The sequence below is a fragment of the Podarcis melisellensis genome, assembly GCF_964234715.1.
Source record: "Podarcis melisellensis genome assembly, chromosome: 6".
NCBI classification, from domain to species: Eukaryota; Metazoa; Chordata; class Lepidosauria; order Squamata; family Lacertidae; genus Podarcis; species Podarcis melisellensis.
The window spans coordinates 78,686,535-78,708,427 of record NC_138538.1 but is presented as its reverse complement, the minus strand read 5'-3'; the positions used below and the strand labels follow the sequence as shown (position 1 = coordinate 78,708,427).

Here is a 21,893-nt window from a genome sequence, read left to right as displayed (position 1 = left end):
TACATGTGTCTGCGAAACATCTAATTAGATTCTGCTGCCTGTCGATTGCATACAGCCTTCTGAAGAGGTTTTGTGGTCCCTCAAGCCCCCCCCCCGCATTTATCCATTTTAATTCCCCCCCCTCTCTCTATATATTTACTGACTGGTCCCATAGGTACTGTGCTGCCAAGAGTTTATTTTGTGTCCTCCTATGACCCCTAAATTTATCCATTTAATTGAATTTCCTTCCAATCATTCCTGCGGGGCCCCCCATTGTGATGACAAAAGTTTCTGGTGACCCCATCAGGACCAAAATGTGACATTAAAAGCAAAAACAAAAAAACGCCACAACCATACCAGGTTTTTAACAATTTGGCCATTTTGACACATTTTGAATTTCCTTCCAATCATTCCTGCGGGGCCCCCCATTGTGATGACAAAAGTTTCTGGTGACCCCATCAGGACCAAAATGTGACATTAAAAGCAAAAACAAAAAAACGCCACAACCATACCAGGTTTTTAACAATTTGGCCATTTTGACACATGGCCTTTGGAAGCTGGATCAGAGGTCCCTGTGGCCCAAAAAAGGTTAGCCACCCCTGATCTCAATGGAAGTGGAAGATTTTGTTATTTCCAGAGGAGGACATGGGGGGCAGAGCAACATTACGCCAGGTTATGTTGCTCTTACCCTCCTTGTCGTCCTCCAGAAATATCAGAACCTTTCAAAAGGGTTAAGACTTCTTCTACATCCCATTGTGCCTATAATTTTAAAAGGCCTAAATGTTCTTCAAATTCTATTGCTATTGTTCTTAATTTTGTTGTCTTTTCTCCTTCCACTTTGTGTTCTAGTGAAAGTGGTGTAGATGAAGATGAAGACCTTTATGATTGTGTTTATGGGGACGACGAAGGTGGTGAAGTCTATGAAGACCTGATGAAAGCTGAAGCAGCACACCAGCCAGTAGGGTTCAACTCTTTGTTTATTTATTAATTTTTCTATACCACCCTTCACCCGAGGATTCACAGAGCGGTTTACAATATAGAAACACAAAAAATACATAGCACAGTAACAAGCAAAAACAATAACCCCCATCACCATTTAAAAGGCCGTAGATTGTTTAATTAGCCAGGGAGAAGGGGAATGTTTTGCCTGGTGCCTAGAGCTGTGTAATGAAGGTACAAGGCAAGCCTCTCTGGGGAGAGCATTCCACCAGCCGTGAGTCACTGCAGAAAAGGCCCATTCTTGTGTCGCCACCCTCCAGACTTCTCATGGAGGAGGTACATGAAGAAGGGCCTCAGATGATGATCGCAGTGTCTGGTTGCTTTATTGTTTGATAAAACAGAGAGGTAAATCAAACCAGATCACTATGAATAAATATTTGACATTCTTATTCTTCCTGCTAAGACTACACTGTTGTCTTCTTGTAGTTTTGGGATGGGATTCCTTCCTTTCTTTAAAACAATTGTAGTTGCTTAATTATTTGTTATTATATTATATTTTAATTTATAGACAATAAGTCACATGGCCAAAATACAAACAAGGTAAAAATAGAATAGCAGGCCATAAAATCTGATGCAGCATAAAGTTCAAGAGCAGAGAACAAAATAAATGGAGGCAAAAATAATGATTAAGGACTGAAACAGATTTAGAAGACCTGGGGGGAAAAAAGGGGGTTGCTGAAATGACGTCATAACCACTAGTTGAGCTGGCTGGCTGGCTGGGGCATTCCACAATTATAGTGTCACCAGTGAAAAGACCCTTTCATCCGTAACCACCTGCTACAGGTCAGCTATCTAGAAAACAAGCAGCAGACTTTGAGTACTTCCTCTGTTTCAGCTTATTATCTGTTATTCATATGCTAGATATATACCCACAAGATTTGACAGGTGGGAAGAGTTCAATTGGCCCTCCTCACTCAAACATTACAATTCCTTTACCCAACTCCAGTTACAATAGTCAGTTATAGTAATAATGGGATAGGGCATCTTGTGTGAAATATATATGGCAAGAGGACCCCAGCTCTATGGGCTGCCCCATTTGTCTAGGTGTACCTACTGTGGCAGGAGCCTCTCATATTTCTATTCTCTGCCTACTGCAGTCTTCCACATGTTGGTGCTCTTTGGTGTTTTGGACCCCAACTCTCATCGGTGTATGAGACTTTGAAGCTATCTCTTCTGATCTTTTATTTTAAAAAAAATGAAAATGAAAATGGGGATTAAAAACAAAAAAATTGGAAGAGCTAGCTTCAAATTCTCATACATGTAAGAGTAAGAATGTCAAGAAATTCAAAGTTGGTAATGTCTGCTGACATGTTGAAACCTCAAGCCCTTTCATGCAGAGGCTTGGTGGAAGAAATAAATCCAGAAATTGGGAAATTATTTGTTGCAAGAGTTTTTGAGTCTGCCACTTCCACCAGCCATTGGCTATGATGGCTGGGGCTGATGGGGAGTTCTAGTCCAAGGCATGAGGTTGGGGAAGGCTGGCCAACAACCCATGTAAAATAATAGAATTGTAGAGTTGGAAAGAGACCACAAGGAATGTGTTGTTCAACCCCCTGCAATGCAGGAACCTTTGGGGGCTCAAAGCCACAACCCTGAAATTCTACCAACTGAGCTAGCTCAGCACATATGTCCCCTGCAGCCCAATTAATAAATCTGAAAACATTTTGTTGCCAATTGACCATAAACTCTGACAGCTGTCAAAGCAATATGTTGTAATAGGAAAGTGTCCTGAAATCAACATGTTTCACCTCTACAAATAACTTCTTGTTGGCTTGGCAGAAATGTCCTGAAAACGACATAAGAAGCTGCTGCCTTTCTGAAATAAAACAAACTGAAGAGAAATACACAGAAACATTGGAATCCATTGAAAAGGTAAAGTGACCTGGCAAAACAATCAAGAGCACCATTCCAGCTGGGGAGTGCAGAGAAAGGGTGTGGCTGGTGAGGCAGTCTGGGTGGACCACCATTACTCTCCCAGCTTCCCAACACAATGGGCTGCTGGCACATACTGAGAGAGAGAAAGAGAGAGAGAGAGAGAGAGAGAGAGAGAGAGAGAGAGAGGCGAGGGGTGAGGTGCCAGGAGCTTGGCCCAGTGCAGCATGCAATCAACCAAGGCAACTATTTGTAAACAAATAATAAACTTCCATAAAAATGGCAAAAGTAGTTTCTTCCCCCAATAGTTTTTATATTAAACAATCGCAAACACTGTAAATAAAGAGGTCACTTGTGATTAGTGGTTAGCCCTTTCATCCAGTGGAATGAAATGTGCCTCCAAATTTTATTAAGGGGGAAAAAAGTGTTCCTTGGCTAGCAGAAGTTTGGGCAGCACTGGTTTATACCCATTATCACGCCGGGTATGCAAAGCTAATATAGGCAGTCACAAGACATATACATCTAAAATACAGAGTGTGGGGGTCATTGTTACCCTTTCCCTCTCTGAATAGGAATCGCATATTCAGAAATGTCCTTTGTAGTGGGTGGCAAAATATGTTAATGCAGTATGTGTTCATTTTTCTCTTACAGTTTTTTATGGTTCCCCTGAAAAGGTTTCTGACCACTTCAGAGTTTGAGACAGTATTCATCAACATTCCTGTATGTAATACCTTGGGATGTTTTGATTGTTGTCCTCTGTTATGTGGAAGTCTACAAGATACTGTTTGAGAATACTGTTAGGGTAGAGATAGATGTGATATACAAAGAGCCTTCTTTCTGGTTTCCTGGTTTAATAGGTAGACGGGCTTAGGTAATAACATACAGAAAGGTGGGCACCACCTTGGGTCCCCAGATGTGGATAGATACAACATCCGTGATCCACTGCCAGTTTAGCTCAATGTTCAAGGATGTTGGGAATTGTAGTCCAGTCACACCTGGAGACCCAAAGTTGAACACTGATCTAGGCAACTATAAAGCATGAAATGAGGAGCCGGTGTACTTGGGGTACTGTAAACTCAACTGCTTGGTGTGTGAAGTGTGTGTAAAGATAATTCAGAGCAGCTCTGTGATCATCACTTGTCTTATTCATTTATTTTATTTGTATGCCACTTTCCATGCCCCCCCAAATCATGCTCAAAGTGGCTTACAACAAAGAAAACAAGACATTTCAAAACCTAGCAGTGCGAAAAGAATGTCCTGAAACATAGGGGGATGTGGGTGGCGCCTAGGGCTTGCCGATCAGAAGGTCGGTGGTTCAAATCCCTGCGACGAGGTGAGCTCCTGTTTCTCGGTCCCTGCTCCTGCCAACCTAGCAGTTCGAAAGCACGTCAAAGTGCAAGTAGATAAATAGGTACCACTCCAGCGGGAAGGTGTTTCAGTGCGCTGCTCTGGTTCGCCAGAAGTGGCTTAGTCATGCTGGCCACATGACCCAGAAGCTGCACACCGGCTCCCTCGGCCAATAAAGCGAGATGAGCGCCGCAACCCCAGAGTCAGTCACGACTGGACCTAATGGTCAGGGGTCCCTTTACCTTTAATAACATAGGAACCATTAGCAACATCCAGCATCCAATACCAAAAAAAATCAAGGGGGCTTTACAGTTTCACCTTAGTCCTAGAAATACCCTTTCCATGATGTTTCTCACAGCAGTAGGCAGAGGGCAGTGTAGCTGATGTTCCTTATGATGTTTGGTGGTCCACAGCTATGAAGAGAGAATTGGTCCTGCATAGTGCACCTGTTTTGCCTTTCCAAGGGACACGGGTGTTGCTGTGGCCTAAACCATTGAGCCTCTTGGGCTTGCTGATCAGAAGGTTGGCGGTTCAAATCCCTGTGATGGGGTGAGCTCCCGTTGCTCTGTCCCAGCTCCTGTCAACCTAGCAGCTTGAAAGCATGCCAATGGGTGTAGGTACCGCTGCGTCGGGAAGGTAAACTGTGCTTCCATGCACTCTGGCTTCTGTGATGGTGTTCTGTTGCACCAGAAGCAGTTTAGTCATGCTGGCCACCTGACCCAGAAAGCTGTCTGTGGACAAATGCCGCCTCCCCTGGCTTGAAAGGAAGATGAGCGCCGCAACCCCATGGTCGCCTTTGACTGGACTTACTGTCCAGGGGTCCTTTACCTGTTTTGCGTCCTTAATATGTCTCTGGCCACACGAGCACTTGACTGTAAATTCTTGAAAGATGAGGGGTTATTTTAGATGGCTCTTATTTCAGCCTTGCAGAGCTTTGCGAATATATACCTGTATATTTATGAGAACACTTGGAAAATGTGTAGTATCTACAAACTCTGTAAATAGAAATGTTTATTGCTTTTCCACTCTGCTTGTCTCAGCACCTTCTGTTTCTTGAGCAAGACATTAAGATTTCAGTTAGCTTGTCAGTATGATGCTATTCAGCTGTCCAGTGTAATGTGCCAAATGATTTTTTGTTGAAGTAGTGGAATGTGAATCTTTAATTCTTTTCTCTCTAAAACCTGGAGCAGGTATAATGCCAACCAGTGACTAGACTGGGCTAGGTGATTGCTTGGCTTCCCTTCCCTTTTTCATGTGTGAATACATCCCATCCTTTGCACCTGGATCTTTCATTAAAATCTGTTTTAAGAAACCGGCTTTAGTTAGGGAAATGAAGCTTAGATTTTTCCTGGGTTCATTTTAACTGGTATAAAAGTTAGTTTCATTCAACAATGGACTTAAATGGAGGGTGCTTAGGTATGGGATGGATGGGGAAGAGTTTTTGTAGCCTGCAGTCTTAAACCCAGGTCTGCACCAGGCCCAACATGTTTACTTGCCTTGAAATGTTATAATTTTACCATAGAATTGAGACAAATTCTATGTCTCCAACATAGAGGGGAAGGTGTTTTACATTTCTTAAACATTTGCAGTTTTAAGTTTAATGAGTGATATATAACTATGTATATTCAAGATATCTTTATTTATTCATTCAAAAGATGTAATTCAATTATAAGGTGTCTAGGATGAATCAATCTATGAATTATTTTACTGTATAATTTTACTGTATACGTGAAAACAGTGGCTTTACATGGCAGTATCAAACATAATTGTAGAAGTTTTATTGGATGTTTTTGTTGTAGGATTTGGTGAAAATCCACAGAAGTTTAACACAGGATATTCATGAATCCATTGTAAACAAAAGTGACCAGAACCTGTATCAAATTTTTATAAGCTACAAGGAAAGGTAATTACCAAGTTTTTAAAATGCACAATGTCGATAACTTTAACATAAGCTATTCATATTCCTTTATGCATTAGAAATATACTCTTGTTTTGTGTAGTGTGCTTTTAGAGAAACTGTATTTAATTTTTTATTATAACCAGAAATAGTATGTGTAACATTAGCATATAGCTTTAAATGTGCTGAATGCTAAACCAAATTTCAGAGAGCATTATTCTTTAGTATATACTGTGTCAGTCTCCCTGTTCTCTGTTCATATGTTGTTACAGTGCTGTTTTCTTTTCACAACTCTCAGCCTTATTTTGCATAAAGTAATGTCATGTTATCTCAAAGTGCAATACACATATTGATGAATAGGCTACATGCTGCTCAGATGTTATCTATTTTGACAATCTGACCTGTCATCCTCTTCTCTTGATCTTAAATAACCAAGAACCTATGACTGATGCAAAACACTGTTATTTGCTCCATGACTTTATCAGGGCTCTGTGTGCCTTAGCATCCACTCTTTCACATTAACCTTCAGTAGCTTCACATCCTACCATCTTCCAGGAACCAGGGAGGGAATAGATGGCTAGGGAGAGAAGCAAGCCTGTTCACTTCCTTCCTGTGAATGCTAATCAGGAAGAGGCATATGGGAATGTTCTGTATCCTGACTCTCAAGAATTTTCTGTGCTGTGTTCTCTTGATCTTTTACTGATCTACATTTTCAGATACCTTTGAAGCATAGACTTATTAGGTTTGCATCATTTCATAAAGCAAGCAGGATTAAATTCATGTTTTGAATGCTGCTCCGTGTTTTGTTTTGTTTTGTTTATTAACACAGCTTCTTGCACAAAGCAAGTAAGTTAGCATTTTGGGGCAAAGGCTTGGATAGACATGTGAGCTTTCCATAGATGGGGAGTTTTTGATTCACCCATGACATGCACTTTGTTTGTATTCTAAAGTGGGTCAACCCCAGGTAGGTTGTGTTTGTAGGGCTTGGTTTTCATTTATATTCCCTTACAACGGGATTCAGAGCAATGGTAAGACTGAGAACTGAACATCACAAATACTTGAAACATTATTATTGTGGTTGCAAGAAGCCCTTTTTAAATGCAGAAAATGTTAATGGAAAAGAATAGCTTATTGCACAAGGGAGTTTTGAAATTATTGTGCTTTCCTTTCCATAGCTTATGAAAATCTGTCAAAGTAAGTCTGTCTGATCTTTGTGACTATTGCCACTTGGTTCTTTGAGCCAACATGTTATTATCTTGACTTAAATGCTCATATAACGTAAACTGGTATGCTTGCCCTGCTGTTGCTATAAAAAAGGACTCGGTGTAATTAATCTGGTGCTAATCCTACACTGCAGAGTATTATTCATCAAATCCTTTGAAGTCTGCCCATTAACATAACAAATACTAATAAGACTTGTTCTGTTCCAAAAGGTTTTTGCAGCTGTATTTTTAAGTTAATAAAATGTAGGCATTAAACCACAGCACATACTTTGAAGTGGGTGTTACACTTTTGAACACCTGTAGAGACTGACACACACGTTCCTAAGAGGCCAATCTGTATGCAATGATGGCAGTCTATGGTAGAACAAGAATGATGGGATGCAGCTGGAAAACAGCAGCCCCTTCCAGGGTTGGGGTGTAAGAAGACAAAGCCTTGTGTGGAAATTGAAGTTGGTGGAGTTGATAAAAAGATTAATTGCTTGTTCTCTTTCCTCTTGATCTAGATTAGTTATTTATGGGCAGTACTGCAGTCAAGTAGAAACAGCCATATCCTGTTTGGATAACATTTCCAAGACCAAAGAAGATGTTAAATTGAAACTGGAGGTATCACTGCAATTTCTCTTCTTAAAAACAAACAAACTGTACCTTGATCTCGAATCGTAGCATGGAGAGTATGGATTGTATTCACCTACGTTCTACCCACAGTGACCCGCTGAAGTCAATGCACATAATTTAGTCCATTAATTTCAGTGACTGACAACCCTATATTTCAATCTATGTCTTATGAGTTCATTTCTACAAAATTGGAGTTAGGCCTGTGGTAGGATCCTGAGGTGGTAGAGTGAATTGCCCATGGAGGATGCCATGTTTGAATTTTTTCCCATAGGAGGAAAAAACCCTCCCACATTTCAGGTAGAAATGTTGTAACCTATCCCACTTCTTGCTGTCATGCATTTTTATATGGGGGGAGTTGTTATACAAGAGAGTATGAAAAAGCACCCCATCACCTCTTGTCTGAAGAGACAAATTCATGGAGGATAAGGTTATTAATGCCTACTAGCCATCATGGTTATGTTCTGTCTCCACTGTTGGAGGCAGTGTGCTTCTGAATGCCAGTTCCCAGGAATCATGAGTTAGAGAGTGCTGTTGCACTCAGGTCCTGCTTTGGAATTCCATAAGCAACCGGCTGCTGTGAGAGTAAGATACTGGACCAGATGGGCCCATTCGCTTGATCCTGCAGACCTTATGTTCTTATGTGATACAGTCCATTCTGTAACCTCAGAACTCTACCTGTTGCCACCAGTTTGGATAACTGGTCTGCCTGCTTCAGAAAATTAAAGATGTCACTTTGCTGCATTGATTATACCAAGTCATATCGAACCCTTTGCTTCTTTAAATAGGAATGTTCCAAAAGAGCCAATAATGGGAAGTTTACTTTGCGGGATCTTCTTGTGGTTCCAATGCAGCGAGTTCTGAAATACCATCTTCTGCTCCAGGTACTTCACCTTTAAATTATATGAACTTCACACTGTTTTTATCAGTTCTCAACCAGTAGCTCAGGTTGCCGCCCAACTAGCACAGCTATTATGGAACTTTTCCAGTTCGAATAGTGGTCATGTTAGTGCCACAGATTTTGTTTTCCATTCAAAGCACAAAGTGGTAGGTCAGAAGTCCTAAACCTAGTGCCATTCAGAATACCATGCCAAATTTACTCTGCTTTCTTTTGTTGGTTTTCTTTGTTTCCTTTCCAGTGGCTGTACGCTCGCCCTCTTTGGTGTGGAGTACTTGCCTCTGTTGTTGTTGTTGTTATTGTATCTTCCCTTGATATGCAACATAGTTGTCTCTCAGGATCAGTGCTAGTTCTCTCCCCACTTCCAGTCTCCTTAGCTTATTCAGTTTTTTTCTCATTGCAACAAGAAAATAATAATAATAATAATTTTTATTTGTATCCCACCCTCCCCATCCAAAGCCAGGCTCAGAGCTGCTAACAACAGGTAAAAATAGCACAGTGTATATAAAATCGCACAATCAATTAATTAAAATACATTCTAGATTCAATTCACAATCAAATTAATGACAACCATTGGGTTAGAGTTCTATGAGGATTACAGAAGGAGGGGGGGGTGTCAGACTGTGCCTTGGCCAAAGGCCTGGTGGAATAGCTCCGTCTTGCAGGCCCTGTGGAAAGATGTCAAGTCTTTCTCTAAAAGAGAATAACACCAGTCACAGAATAAAATCAAAATAAAATAAGCAGCACACCTGCTACACATTGTATCATTTAGTACAGGGCAACCTCCCCCCCCCCCCGCCCATGGCTTCATTCCCTTGCAGATAATCTCTGTTTCTGTCTTAATATGATCACAATCACTGACTGTTTCTCTCTCTTTTTCATGCTTGTGAAACAAAGAGATGCAATAGTGGTGGTGGTCTTAAGAGAGAGATTGCATGTGCAGGTGTGATCTTAACCTTACCCCCTCCGCCTCATCACCTGCTTGCCAAGGGCTACAGCTTGTTGCATTGAGCTAGTCAGTGTTTTCACATTGTGAGTTTCCCCACCCATGAGCCATGTCACTGACGTTCATTGGCAAGAACAGCATGATGGTCCTGACTCATGCAGAGAGTTGTATTAATGATGCACCTGTCAAGGGGTGGGCAACTTGCCCCAGGGATTTCAAGTCGCATGATAATTGCAGTAAAACACTGAGAATAAACCACAGAAGAGTGCCATTATTTAGAAAGATTCCCTAAGCCTGTTGGACAATAATTTAAGGCTGATTTCGCAGTAACTTGAGTCAAAATACAGCAAAACAATAATAAAATAATCTGGTGCATTCAGATAGTGCTACCAAGCTGATGCTAGGTGATGCTTTTCATCCGTGCCTCTGCTTTTTGAAGTTGAAGCTGGACAAGGCTCAAGCACTTCCTAGCCTATTTTCTTGCTGTACTGAATTATAATAAAGCAATAGTTATTTTGAATGCTTCCCATTATAACCCATGGAGCTTGTGGCTTCTGTGCAGTTAGTCCTATAATGAGGCTAGAGAGTCCTATAAATATCATTTGATAGCTGTGCTGGGAGACTCATTAGTTCAGTTGCAAGGAAATATATTACTCCATTAGACTGTCAGCTTTGCTGATGCTTATAAAACGTCATTTTAAAAAGAACTTCTACCTGTGCAAGAAGCAATTTCCCCCCCTTCCCTTTTGCAGTGTTCTTTTCCAATGTGTATATCATGCTTCCTGAAATGCATCTGAGTGAACTGAGTTTCCAGCATGGTTTAACAGTTAATCCTTCCTCCTAGGGAACTCTGGGAATTGTAGTTCTTATGAGAGGATTGGAAACTTTCTAACAACTCTCAGCACACTTAAAAAAACTACAATCCTTAGGATTCATTGTGGAAGCCATGACTGCTTAAGGTGCTATGATACTCCCTTAAATGTATATTTCAGAAGGGTCCTGCATTGTCTGAAACCAATGATACAAGTTAGTCACTGATTGCAATGGGGGCTCAGTTCAGTAAACTGGTCTAATTCCCCTTCCAAACATTTACTTTCCCCCCTAATTCTTGTTATAGTACTTTCCAGTGCTACTTGAAGTATTTGTAGCCATTCCCATTAAGGCTGAAACCTAGATAGGAAATTTTAGGCAGAAAGGCCCATCTAAATTTCTGCCTTTTCCTTGATGCTCAAGAATGAAAGGATTCTTGAAAGAAATCTGCTTTCCATGATATCCTTGAATACGCAGTCCAGTAATGGAGAAAGGCAACTAAACATGTAAAAGGATTGGCTATTGAGGATGAGTTAGGGAATAATTTGCCTTGTGAGATTTTAGGAGTTACATATCAATTTTGAAGTGTTTGTAAATAAGTATGGGGAAGTGTAGATCAGTTACACAAAAGCACACAGGGTATAGGAGGAAGGGGATATCAGCATAATCCCCTCTGAGGGTAAAACATGAAAATTTAATCTCAAAGTTATTGAGAAGGCTGTTTTTCAGATCCTTAGATTTGGTACTGTTATGTGGAGGGCAACATTCCAGATATAGGCTTTAATAGTGAAAACCGTGTTTCGCTTCATGTCTTGAATAAAAGCATGTGGGATATAGCATATGCATAAGATACGTGACCTCATATTATGGGCTTTTACAGATAATGATGAGATCAGCCCATCATTTTCTTCCTACGGCAAAATGGTTCTGTTTTTAAATACTGATAAGTTCAGCATTTTTAAAAATGTCTTGAATGGCCGATAGCTATCACAAGAAATGTCTGTGTATTCTTCAATACAGGAGTTGGTAAAACATACTAGTGACCAAACTGAGAAGAACAATCTGAAACAGGCACTTGATGCAATGAAGGTAAGTGCAACTAACAGATTGGATATGTAAACTCTCTCTGGCGTAAAATTGTAAGAGTCTTTTCTGGAGAGAAATTAAATATATATCTACCTGTAACATGTTGTTTCTGCATTACTGCACACCAGCTCATATGTTCACTAATACCCAAAAGCAGGTGCAGAGTTTTCCCAATTCAGAGCCAAGCTCATCAGAACAAATTAATATTGATGTTTGAAAGGAAAAGACTCTATAGCTTTGTTGTGTGTCAAATGCATGTTAACTTCAGTCCGCTTGATTGCACATTGTTTCTCTTATTTAAAGCACAAAATATAATGCAAAGCTATATAAGAAACTGACTTACACACTGAGCCAGACCATGGGTTCTAGTTCAGTATAGTCTACACTAACCGGCAACACCTCTCTAGAGTCTCAGGCACCAAGTCTCTCTCAGCCCTCCTTGCAGATGCTGGGATTGAATCTCATATCTTCTAGATAGGAAGCAGATGCTCTGTAGTTGAGCTATGACCCCATCTAAATCATCTATGTGCATGGCATGCATAATTGGTTTGACTACACATCTCTAGTTTTATTCCTAGCTTTATATTATCTGTTGAGTCAGTTCATGGAGGGAGATCAGTCTTGCAGCCATTCTAACTGTGTTGCTGCAGGAAGATTTTCTGAAAAAAAGCTTTCATGTTCAGTTTTCGAAGTGAGCATATGAGCTCTTGCTATATGATTCAATTGTTTCTGGAGCTCTTAGTTCTGAGCCTTATTTGGTTTTTGACTATCTTAAGCATACTGTGTGTTCTCACACTGTGGTAGAAAGAGGTTTACACTTAAAGGTGTGCTATGTTCTCTCTGCCTCACAAAGGAAGTATGAGCAGGCTGTTCATCTCCCACTTCTCCCTCACTACAGAAAAATTAGTCAAGGAAACTTGATTGACCTGACACATGGTACTGTCCACATTATATGCAGGGTGGGTGATGTGTCTCACAATTTATATTTATGTACAGTTTGTACCTGCTAATGTTTTAATACATAACTGCTTCTACTGTAGCTTGGGAAGTGTCTCTTAGCAGTCAGTTTATCTAATTAAGTGTAACAATTTAGCCCATGGCTGTTGCACCTCAGATATCTCTCTTCTGTGTTTTAGGACTTGGCACAGTATGTAAATGAAGTGAAGCGAGATAATGAAACCCTCCGTGAAATTAAACAATTTCAGTCATCAATTGAGAATTTGGTATGTCTCTGTCTCGTGTTACCCTTCAAACTTTGTATGTTGATTTTACTGTTCCTTTTCGGGGTGATCTTTCCGCTGCTTCATTCTTAAAAGTAGGAGCTTGGACAAAGGGAAAGTCTGAGCTTGAGCACACAGAGAGCTGAGAGTGAAAATCCTGGCAGGGCTGGAATTGGAGTCAGAGTGGAGTTCTGGGGCCAACTGAGAGAGGCAGGATGAATGGCAGGTCCAGAGGCAGAGCCAAGATGTTGTAAGTGGGGCTGGAACATAGATGCAGGAAAGCAGTAATCAGGTAAATAAGGAAGTTGGAAGAAGAGGAACATGGAAGCTGAGGGATGTAAATAACCTAGATCAGCACTAAAGGCAAGGCAGGAGTCTGATGGTTGACCTGAAAGTATATAGGTCAATCAGGCCAGAAGGGACCAAGAGAGCTTCTTGCATGTTTGCAGGGTGATGGAGATTACAGTGGTGGAAAACTTTGGTGAAACTGGAAAAGGCAATGTTGCTTTCTTATTTCTGCCACTCTGCAATCTTAAGTGGCTCTAAAAAGAATCTTTGGAGTAGCTTGGGGGACAATTTTTGTTTTTTTAAAAAAAATATAGCTTGGATAGGTTCATAGCACCAAGGTGGTTCTTGAAGAAAAGATGCTGCCAGTGAACTCTTAAGTAATTTATGCTATTCTTACATTTTCAGAACCAGTCACTTTTACTGTATGGACGACCACAGGGTGATGGTGAAATAAGAATAACAACTCTGGACAAAAGGGCAAGGCAGGATAGGTGAGCAGAGTATGAGGCTTTCTTTTTTAAAACAAAGCAAAACAAGGTGTGTCATTTACACTGGATAAATGCTCTTGAAATATGGCAGAACTGTTGTGTATGTTAAATTGTTGTGCAACAAGAGGTTTAATTTACCTCCATATTTTGGATAAAGCTCCAACTATACTAGGACTGTCCTGATTTTTGTAGGTTTTGTTTTTCAAGCAAAAGGTGCCATTTGTTTGCAGGCAGGGGCAGTGCTCCTTAGGCAAAAAATGTTCTAGTTACAGAACTGCCTTCTCTTAGCAAGTCACTTCTCAAGGCAGGGATAGTTATATTGCACATATTACTGAGGGTTGCCTTCTTTAAAGTAGTTGCTGTACTTGTTCTACCCCATCCATGTGTACCTTGAAAGACTGATGAAATGTAAACTCTCTTAGTTTGGTGAGATCATGCTTTATTAATAAGGTCCCACACTTTTCGACTGAACCTTAAATTTATCCCCTGTGAATTTTGATCTGTAATATTCTTTCAATATTCAGATATTTGACTTAGATATTGGATAGCAATATTTAAGATCAGTATATTTAGCAACATTAGAAGGTTTTTGCCATATGATTTCCTGCAGAACCTGACATATGACCATGGGATTTAATGGTTGCCGTGCAGGGATATTTGACATTTATCAATGTGCTGTACATATAATGTACATATAATGTGTGACAATTGCTGTTGGAATTCAGGTAATATTGGAAAAGACAGCTTATGACATCTGATTATATTTTCTGCTTCACAGGCATATATTCTTATTTGACTTGGCTGTAATTGTATGCAAACGGCGAGGTGATAATTATGAAATGAAGGAAATAATTGATCTTCAGGAATACAAAATAGCCAATAACCCCACCACAGACAAAGAGAACAAAAAGGTAAAAAGTATAGGATTTTTCTTCATCCATAAGATGTTCTGCTGAAATTTGTAAAGCTTTGCAGTATTTAAGAGGTTTAAAGCATTCCCTTCCATGTTTATTTACCCACAAACCCCCATCAGAAATAAATGTTTTGTTTACTTTGTATAAGGACCTTTTTATGTGGGTGGAGGGGCCCCCCCTCAAAAACATAACACCTGGAATCATGAATGTTATTACCTTATTCTGCATAGTATTTCTAATGGCTCTAAAATGTGTATGACGACTGAGTAGACACATAAATTGTGTTGTATGAAGCTATGGAAACACACTAAAGCTTTATGTAAATGCTAGTTATTACTGCTATATATTAGTCATTGTCATTGGACTGGAAATAGGCAGTGTTTGGCCTTCAGAAGTTCTGAAGCAGCTGCACATGAATTCTTCACAGATAACCTTTGCATTGCCTTGTCCTTTAAACAGTGGTCCTATGGCTTCTACCTCATCCACATACAAGGCCAAAATGGACTAGAATTCTACTGCAAAACGAAAGATTTGAAGAAAAAGTGGCTGGAGCAGTTTGAAATGGCACTGTGAGTATTGCACATGTAATTAATTTCATAATGCACCAATGATTTGACAGTGTTTTTGACCATGCAGTCATCTCCAATATACTTGCCTCAAAAGCCTCCAAGCTGCCAAAAGCGAAATTCTTCCAAAGAAAGGAAGAGGGAGCTCTAAGCTATGTTTTGGTAGCCCACTTTCCTCTAAAGCTTATGCCTTAGTGCACCAGTATCTAGGGAACATATTAATGGATTTAGCAATAAATATTTAACATAATTGTGGCTGATTTTGCTATCATTGCCTTGGTAAACTAAAATGTATTACTAAGGGAGATGGGGATGCTGGCATTTTTCCTAGTGGCTTCTAACTAATTTATTATGTGGTATTTGGATCAAGTTTCTTGGTTTTATTAAATTTATCTTCAAGGATTTGATTCTCTGCTTTTTAACACAACAACAACAACAACAGTTTATGTATTACAGAATCCTTTCAAAGAAATATAAAAAGTGTGTGCTCCACATTGGAACTATATCTGTTTTGTATCTTACGTTTGCCAACAGCCTCTCCCCCCCTCCGCCCCCAATCAATTATTATGCCATTTCTTTGATTTCTGATTTACTTCATGAAGTACCAAATAAAGCTCTAACAATAAATAAATAAAACTCTTGAGAGGAGCCGCTTTGTAGCTTAGGAACAAGGGATTTCCATCACCATTTTTTCCAAGGATTTCCATTCGTCTTCGGTACAGAAGATTTACACCTCCTGGTTCAATTGTCATTAAATCATAGTTATCAGTAAACCTGGATTTCATGTGATGTGCAGTAGGCTGGTGTTCGCTGCTCAAAAGCCTCTGCTTTTCTCCTCACTCTGCTCCTGTTGTTGGCACACAAGGGAGGAAACAAACCACATAATGGCTTTGTGATAGGCCAAGTACCAGCCATGGCTTCCATTTCTGGTTTGTTTGGAAGAAAACTGTTATGTACTGAACTTCTCACCCTGGGCCAGCAGGGAGATACTGTAGATGGTTTTCACTCAGGTCCACATATGCAAATAAGGGATTGAAAGTGACGTTCAGTGATTGGATAGTTACAGAAAGTGGTTACTGTTGCGTTCTAGTGGAGCTCTATATAAGCAGGCTGGCTGAACCCTTCAGTTCAGTTCTGTTCTGGCCTGTGAATAAACAAGAGCTGTTTGAAGAATCGCTGTGTCGTCTGATGTGTTCACCCACAACTTAACAGAAACATACTTCCCATACAGACTAGCCCTGTGCCCTCAGAGCAATATCAGAGACACTGCTCTGTGTCCTCCCACTATTTAAGGTGCAACAGGTGAGCGCAGGAATAAGGGCCTTTTCAGTCATGGTTAGTATACTACCATGTCTGGCCTGATACTTATTTATTACATTTTTATCCATCCATTCCTCCAACAATGTCAAGGTAGCATGTACTTCATCCTCTTCACAGCCCTGTGAGGTTGGTAAGACTAAGACAGAATGAATGATCTACGCTTCACAACCGAGTGGAGATTACAACCTGGTTCTCCCCAACTCTAGTCTGAAACACACACTGTTGCACCATGTACAGTGGTACCTCAGGTTACATACGCTTCAGGTTATATACGCTTCAGGTTACAGACTCCGCTAACCCAGAAATAGTGCTTCAGGTTAAGAACTTTGCTTCAGGATGAGAACAGAAATTGTGCTCCGGCGGTGCGGCGGCAGCAGGAGGCTCCATTAGCTAAAGTGGTACTTCAGGTTAAGAACAGTTTCAGGTTAAGTACGGGTCTCCGGAACGAATTAAGTACTTAACCTGAGGTACCACTGTACTTGACAAAGCATTGAAGATGTGGGGTTATTTCAGCCTGCATTTGGATTGTATGGTAAAGGATTTGGGACCCAGGGGCTTAGTTTGGGTTTCATATGTTGTTGCAGTGTTTTTGTTTTTTTTAATTCACTGCCTTGTTACATGATTGTTAGGCAGTTTAGTTTGTGAGGTAGTTTTAGTATTTGTACCCCCATATTATATAGATGGGCAGCCGAGAAAGAGTAGCACCAAATCAATTCATGCCAGGGACTCCTCGTATGTAGCTCAACCTTTAAGTTATTATTTGACACCAACTTTGCTTCTGATGATGACAATATAAGAAAGTGTTGCTTCTGCTTGGGTAATAGTTCCTTTTTCCAAAAGCTGGCACTTTATCATGTGTTCCTAAACTGAGATAGCAAGAACTTGATTATTTCCACCAGGAGCTTTAATACATCATGCAGCTCAAATGACCCAGCAAGCACATTGCATACATTTTAAGTGAACCAACAATTGACGCTGTGAGTGATTTACTTAGCTTCTGCTGCTGTTTTGATGAAGACATTAGTGCTTTTAATGCCTTCCAGTTGTCTGCTTTCCTGCACGTATGCTGTCAGCTATTAAAACCTCACAGGCTTGTAAAAGTGTTGGGCGTCAGCCAACAAGCAGCACTACTCATAACCCTCCTTTAGTAAAGGTGATTTGTTGTTGTTGATTATCATAACTGAATAGAACCAAGGGATTTGGAGGCTCACTATAGCTTAATGCGCTTGACTTCTCTGTGGGTTCCATTTTGGCTTACTCTGGATTGAAAATTAGATTAGCGGTTTCCCAGCCAATACATTCCTCTTGGGGGCCCTGTCCACACCAAACCTGGCTGAACACTCTTCTTTAAGACTGACAGCCTGCAGTCTAAAGAGCACAGGTCCAAAGCAATCTACAGTGTTGCTTTCTAGGCTGCATTGGTACTTTTCATTTTTGTATATCGAAACACGTAATTCCTATCTTTCAAAATTTGGCAACCACTAATGTTCAGTTACATTCCCATGCAACTAAAGCTCTTCCACATCCCCTTGTGGATTTGTTAAAATATCTGTTACTGTTTCACGTTCCCTTCTCCTCCGAACACTTAGGAAGCAAAAAAGACTTACATCACATTTGAGGGGCTGGCTCCAAATAAGGAATATTTGGGATACACACTATTATTCTGCTTTGTTTGTTTCTGATTCAAAACGTTAAAAAAAGAGCATTCAGACTCTCTGGGGGGGAAAAACCCCACATAAATTTCTTCAGATGCTGTAATCTATGTGGGGACAGAAAGCACAAACCACTTGCTGTTTCTTGTTTGTGTTTCTATGTTTAAGGATTTTTAAAAAATTATCTGTGTTCTTAAAAAAAAAAAGCAACTCAAACTACCCTAACTCCAAAAGAACTTGGTCATTTCCCCAAGCCAATCTGAGGCACAGAAAAATGACCGTACCTACATCTCCAAAATGCCTTGACACCAACCTCCACACCCAAAACACCCTTCTCTTTCCCTTCCTTGGCAAGGGGCGGTGACTGGAGTAGAGACAGGGGGCATGTGGAGAATGGAGAAAGGCTTGTCCCTTGCTTCCCTTCCTCATTCACTCACTAGCATGCCGATGAGTGGTGAACTGGGGTGCAAAAGTGTGGAGAACTACAGTATTGGATATGCAGGTCTCCTGAGAGCTGTTGACATTGATTTATTTTCTTTTCTAAGTTACACTGCTGACTTAGAACAGTGGGTTTAGTTATTCTGTTGTCATTCAGAGGACCATTTCAGCGTTCTCCTGATTGCAATCCTTCCCCTGAACCTTCAGTCAGTGGACCTATAACTGAAAAGATTGTAGAATTGTGGGGCTGTGACCATCTTGAGGCATTTCCAGCCTGTCTTGAATTCTGGTGCCTCAGGTGCCACCTATGAGTGCCTATAATGAAAGATGGCCTACAAGTTGTACCAGCCCTGAATTTTCCTGAAACTGAGCAATAGCATGAAAACCGTTACAGACAAGCAGGAAGATGTTTTTTGTGGGGTTTTAAATCTGTAATTGTGCGATTTTAAATCACAGCGGGTGTGTTTGTGAGAGCTGTCCTTTCCCTGAGGTAACTCTACTCACTTCAGGCTTTGATACTGGAAGTAAATTCAATTGGGTGAAAATAAATCAGAGAGAAGCATTCTGTAGGAGTGCTCAGCACAACCCGCTCATATGCCCATTCTACGCAGGGGCAACATTCAAAAGACCCAAACAAAGAAGAATTCACGACGTAAAAGGCTGGCAGACACTGTGACGTTTATCATAGGTAAGGGGCTGGCGTTAAATAATGTTTGGGGGAAATGATAACTTTGTAATACAGATGAGCATTGGGAGCTGGGCAAATTCATAATAATTATGAACTTCATCAACATCAGGGTTCTTTCCTTAAAAAAATTGTTTTAATCATCACTGAGAGGATCAGGAAGCAGTATAGGTTAGTATGCAAGTCAAGGATGTAAAATATTGATTTACTGGCAGTATATTTTCTGCACTGTGTTATTCCCACACATGGACCACACATGCATGCACTCTCGCTCTGCTGTGCAGTGAACAGATGGTTTCACTGAGCTGTTCACAATTACATCCCGATAGCTTTGCTTGAGAGCCTGTGGATGCTTGACTTGGGACTTATCAGAGTGTAAACTCAGCATGTAGTTTACCTCAGAAGCTTTCTATTTCAATCCACTGTGCAGCATCTTAAGCTCTCACTTAGGTTAAATTTCACCTGTCATGATGATGACTAGCTCATTCATTTCTTTAGGGTCTTCCGGCTCTTCCTCACAACCCTCCTTAATCCTCTCTGAAATTTTTTTCATCAGCAGAATTTTCCACTTCATTATTCAAGCCCTCTTCCAGGCCATTAAAAACCAAACATTTTTCTGTTTTCACATGGTGATGGCTCCTTCCAAGATACGCAGAAGAAAATACTGTAGCAATACCTTACCCAACATTGCTATCAGATGCATTATATCTCTCCTTCTGCATGCCTTGGCAGCCTGTTCCTATGACTACTACCATGGGTCTTAAAGGGGGTTGCCCTTGAAGACTGTCAACTGCAGATGGCTCAAAATAGAGCAGCACAGCTTTAATGTAATGGCTAGCCATGTTGTGCTGATTTGGATTCATGCCAAGCATTTATCATATTGGCCTATTTTCATAGTGGCTGGGAACAGGATCAGTGTGAACTAAAGATGAACATTAGGGCTGGGCAATATATTGATATATCAGTCCATATTGTGATATCAGTTTCATAGTTTTTGACCTGGCAATATATTGCTAATCATGATGTGTGTTTGTGCTATACAAAAATCACAATGTGGGAAAACCATGAAGCCAGCCTATGTCTCTACAAAGCTCTATATTTATTTCAGACATTGTGATATATTGTATGTCGTGATGCTTAGCTGTTGATATATCATGATGCTGAAAACCAGATATTGCCCAGCCCTAATGAGCAAAGCGTGTATTGCATGTACACACCTGTGCTTGTGCATACAATTCCGAAATCTTGAAAAACCTCTATTAAAGGGGAGAAATTGTGACATTCAGTGACAGTCATTTTTTGTGTGCATTTAAGCTTCATGCCCCTTAAGGACATTTAAAGATGAAATGCTTCAGGTGCATCATGGTGTTTTGTGCTCTATGTTTTTATTATTGGAATAAAAGCAGGATGTAGATTTTAAAACAAGCCTTGACATTTTCAGAGCCTTCCAGTGTAATTGGTACACTATTCCTATAAAAGCTTCAATATCCAGTTCAGTTTGATGGATATGAATCTAAGAAGGGAGTAGAATTTCCTTTTTTAAAAAAGTATGCTAGATTGACAGAACAGCAGAAGGAGGGGTGCTTACTGTGCCTTCATTTCTTATGCTCCTTGCTCTACTTTTTTAATGTACCAATCAGGTTCAAGTTAAACCAACCTTTTTCTTTAAAAAATACATATGCATAGCAACTTCATCTGAGGGAATATTTGATCTCTGACATATTGAACACTGACGTCTTGAATTAAAGCTGTTAGTGTTAATATCAATGCACGTAAAAAGCCTGAGATATGTGCTGAATTCTCAGAACAGCATGGGAAAGCACTTCATGTTTAACACTATGATAGATTTACATTTATGCTTGCTTTTATCCTGGTGAAATTTGGTCGTCCTTGTTACTTTTCCCCCCAATATATGTTCTGTCACTTTTTGTGAAAGTGATTTCTAAAAGAAGTGGCGGGGAGGGAAAATCATCTTTAATTGCAGATAACAGCCTCCCCTCCCTGAGGTGCTGTATTGTGTGGGTTTTAGGTACTGATCTAGGAATGTAATAAGGAAAGGAGAGACGTGAGAGTGAAAATAAGGCCTCCTTTTCTCTCAGGGTCACTAGGGGTAATTTGAAGGTTCACCGTGTTGTGATGGGCAAAAGAAAAAGAAGTAGCAGCATTTCTTTGCTGTTATTAAAACTTAGAATTTATTGGTCAGATATTGTTGTGATGATGGACTGTCATAGGCCCCTGGTTCCATCAGGAACTGGCATGATTTGCCACTCCCAGATTTAAGAGGAGGAAAGAACCAACAGGGAGCTGGAAGGTGGGCACTCAGTGATGGAGTAGAGATCCTCAGCTTGTGACTCTAGATCCCAGGAGAGCAGGAAGCAGATCTGCTGGCTCTCCCTTGTGCCTCTCCTGCAGAATGCACAGCCTCATCAGGGGGAAGGGGGCTCCTTCTTCTCTCTGTTATGCTTTTGTGGAATTCATTACCCAGGTAAAACTGAGGTTCTAGTCTTATTCCATCTGAAGCAGGTCTTGGTGGTCCAACTTTTATTTAACATAAGCTTTCTTAGGCTTGTTGGGCAAACCCTCACAGGGTAGCCTACAAGAAACATGTCAAAACAAACATAATAAAAACAACACCAGAGTAGGGAACCAGCAG

General features: G+C 40.5%; 1 protein-coding gene across 4 annotated transcripts in view; it reads left to right on the top strand.

The window, feature by feature from the left end:
• VAV3 (vav guanine nucleotide exchange factor 3) overlaps window positions 1-21,893 on the top strand; it is a 214,802-nt gene that overhangs the window by 109,516 nt on the left and 83,393 nt on the right. For all 4 annotated transcript variants that reach the window (XM_081917452.1, XM_081917449.1, XM_081917450.1 and 1 more), the window contains exons 5-15: window positions 829-937; window positions 2,758-2,850; window positions 3,502-3,570; window positions 5,997-6,100; window positions 7,821-7,920; window positions 8,718-8,813; window positions 11,604-11,672; window positions 12,806-12,892; window positions 13,583-13,668; window positions 14,444-14,576; window positions 15,039-15,148. In XM_081917452.1, coding sequence (XP_081773578.1) covers window positions 829-937; window positions 2,758-2,850; window positions 3,502-3,570; window positions 5,997-6,100; window positions 7,821-7,920; window positions 8,718-8,813; window positions 11,604-11,672; window positions 12,806-12,892; window positions 13,583-13,668; window positions 14,444-14,576; window positions 15,039-15,148 — 1,056 coding nt within the window. The remainder of the gene's footprint in view (window positions 1-828; window positions 938-2,757; window positions 2,851-3,501; window positions 3,571-5,996; window positions 6,101-7,820; window positions 7,921-8,717; window positions 8,814-11,603; window positions 11,673-12,805; window positions 12,893-13,582; window positions 13,669-14,443; window positions 14,577-15,038; window positions 15,149-21,893) is intronic.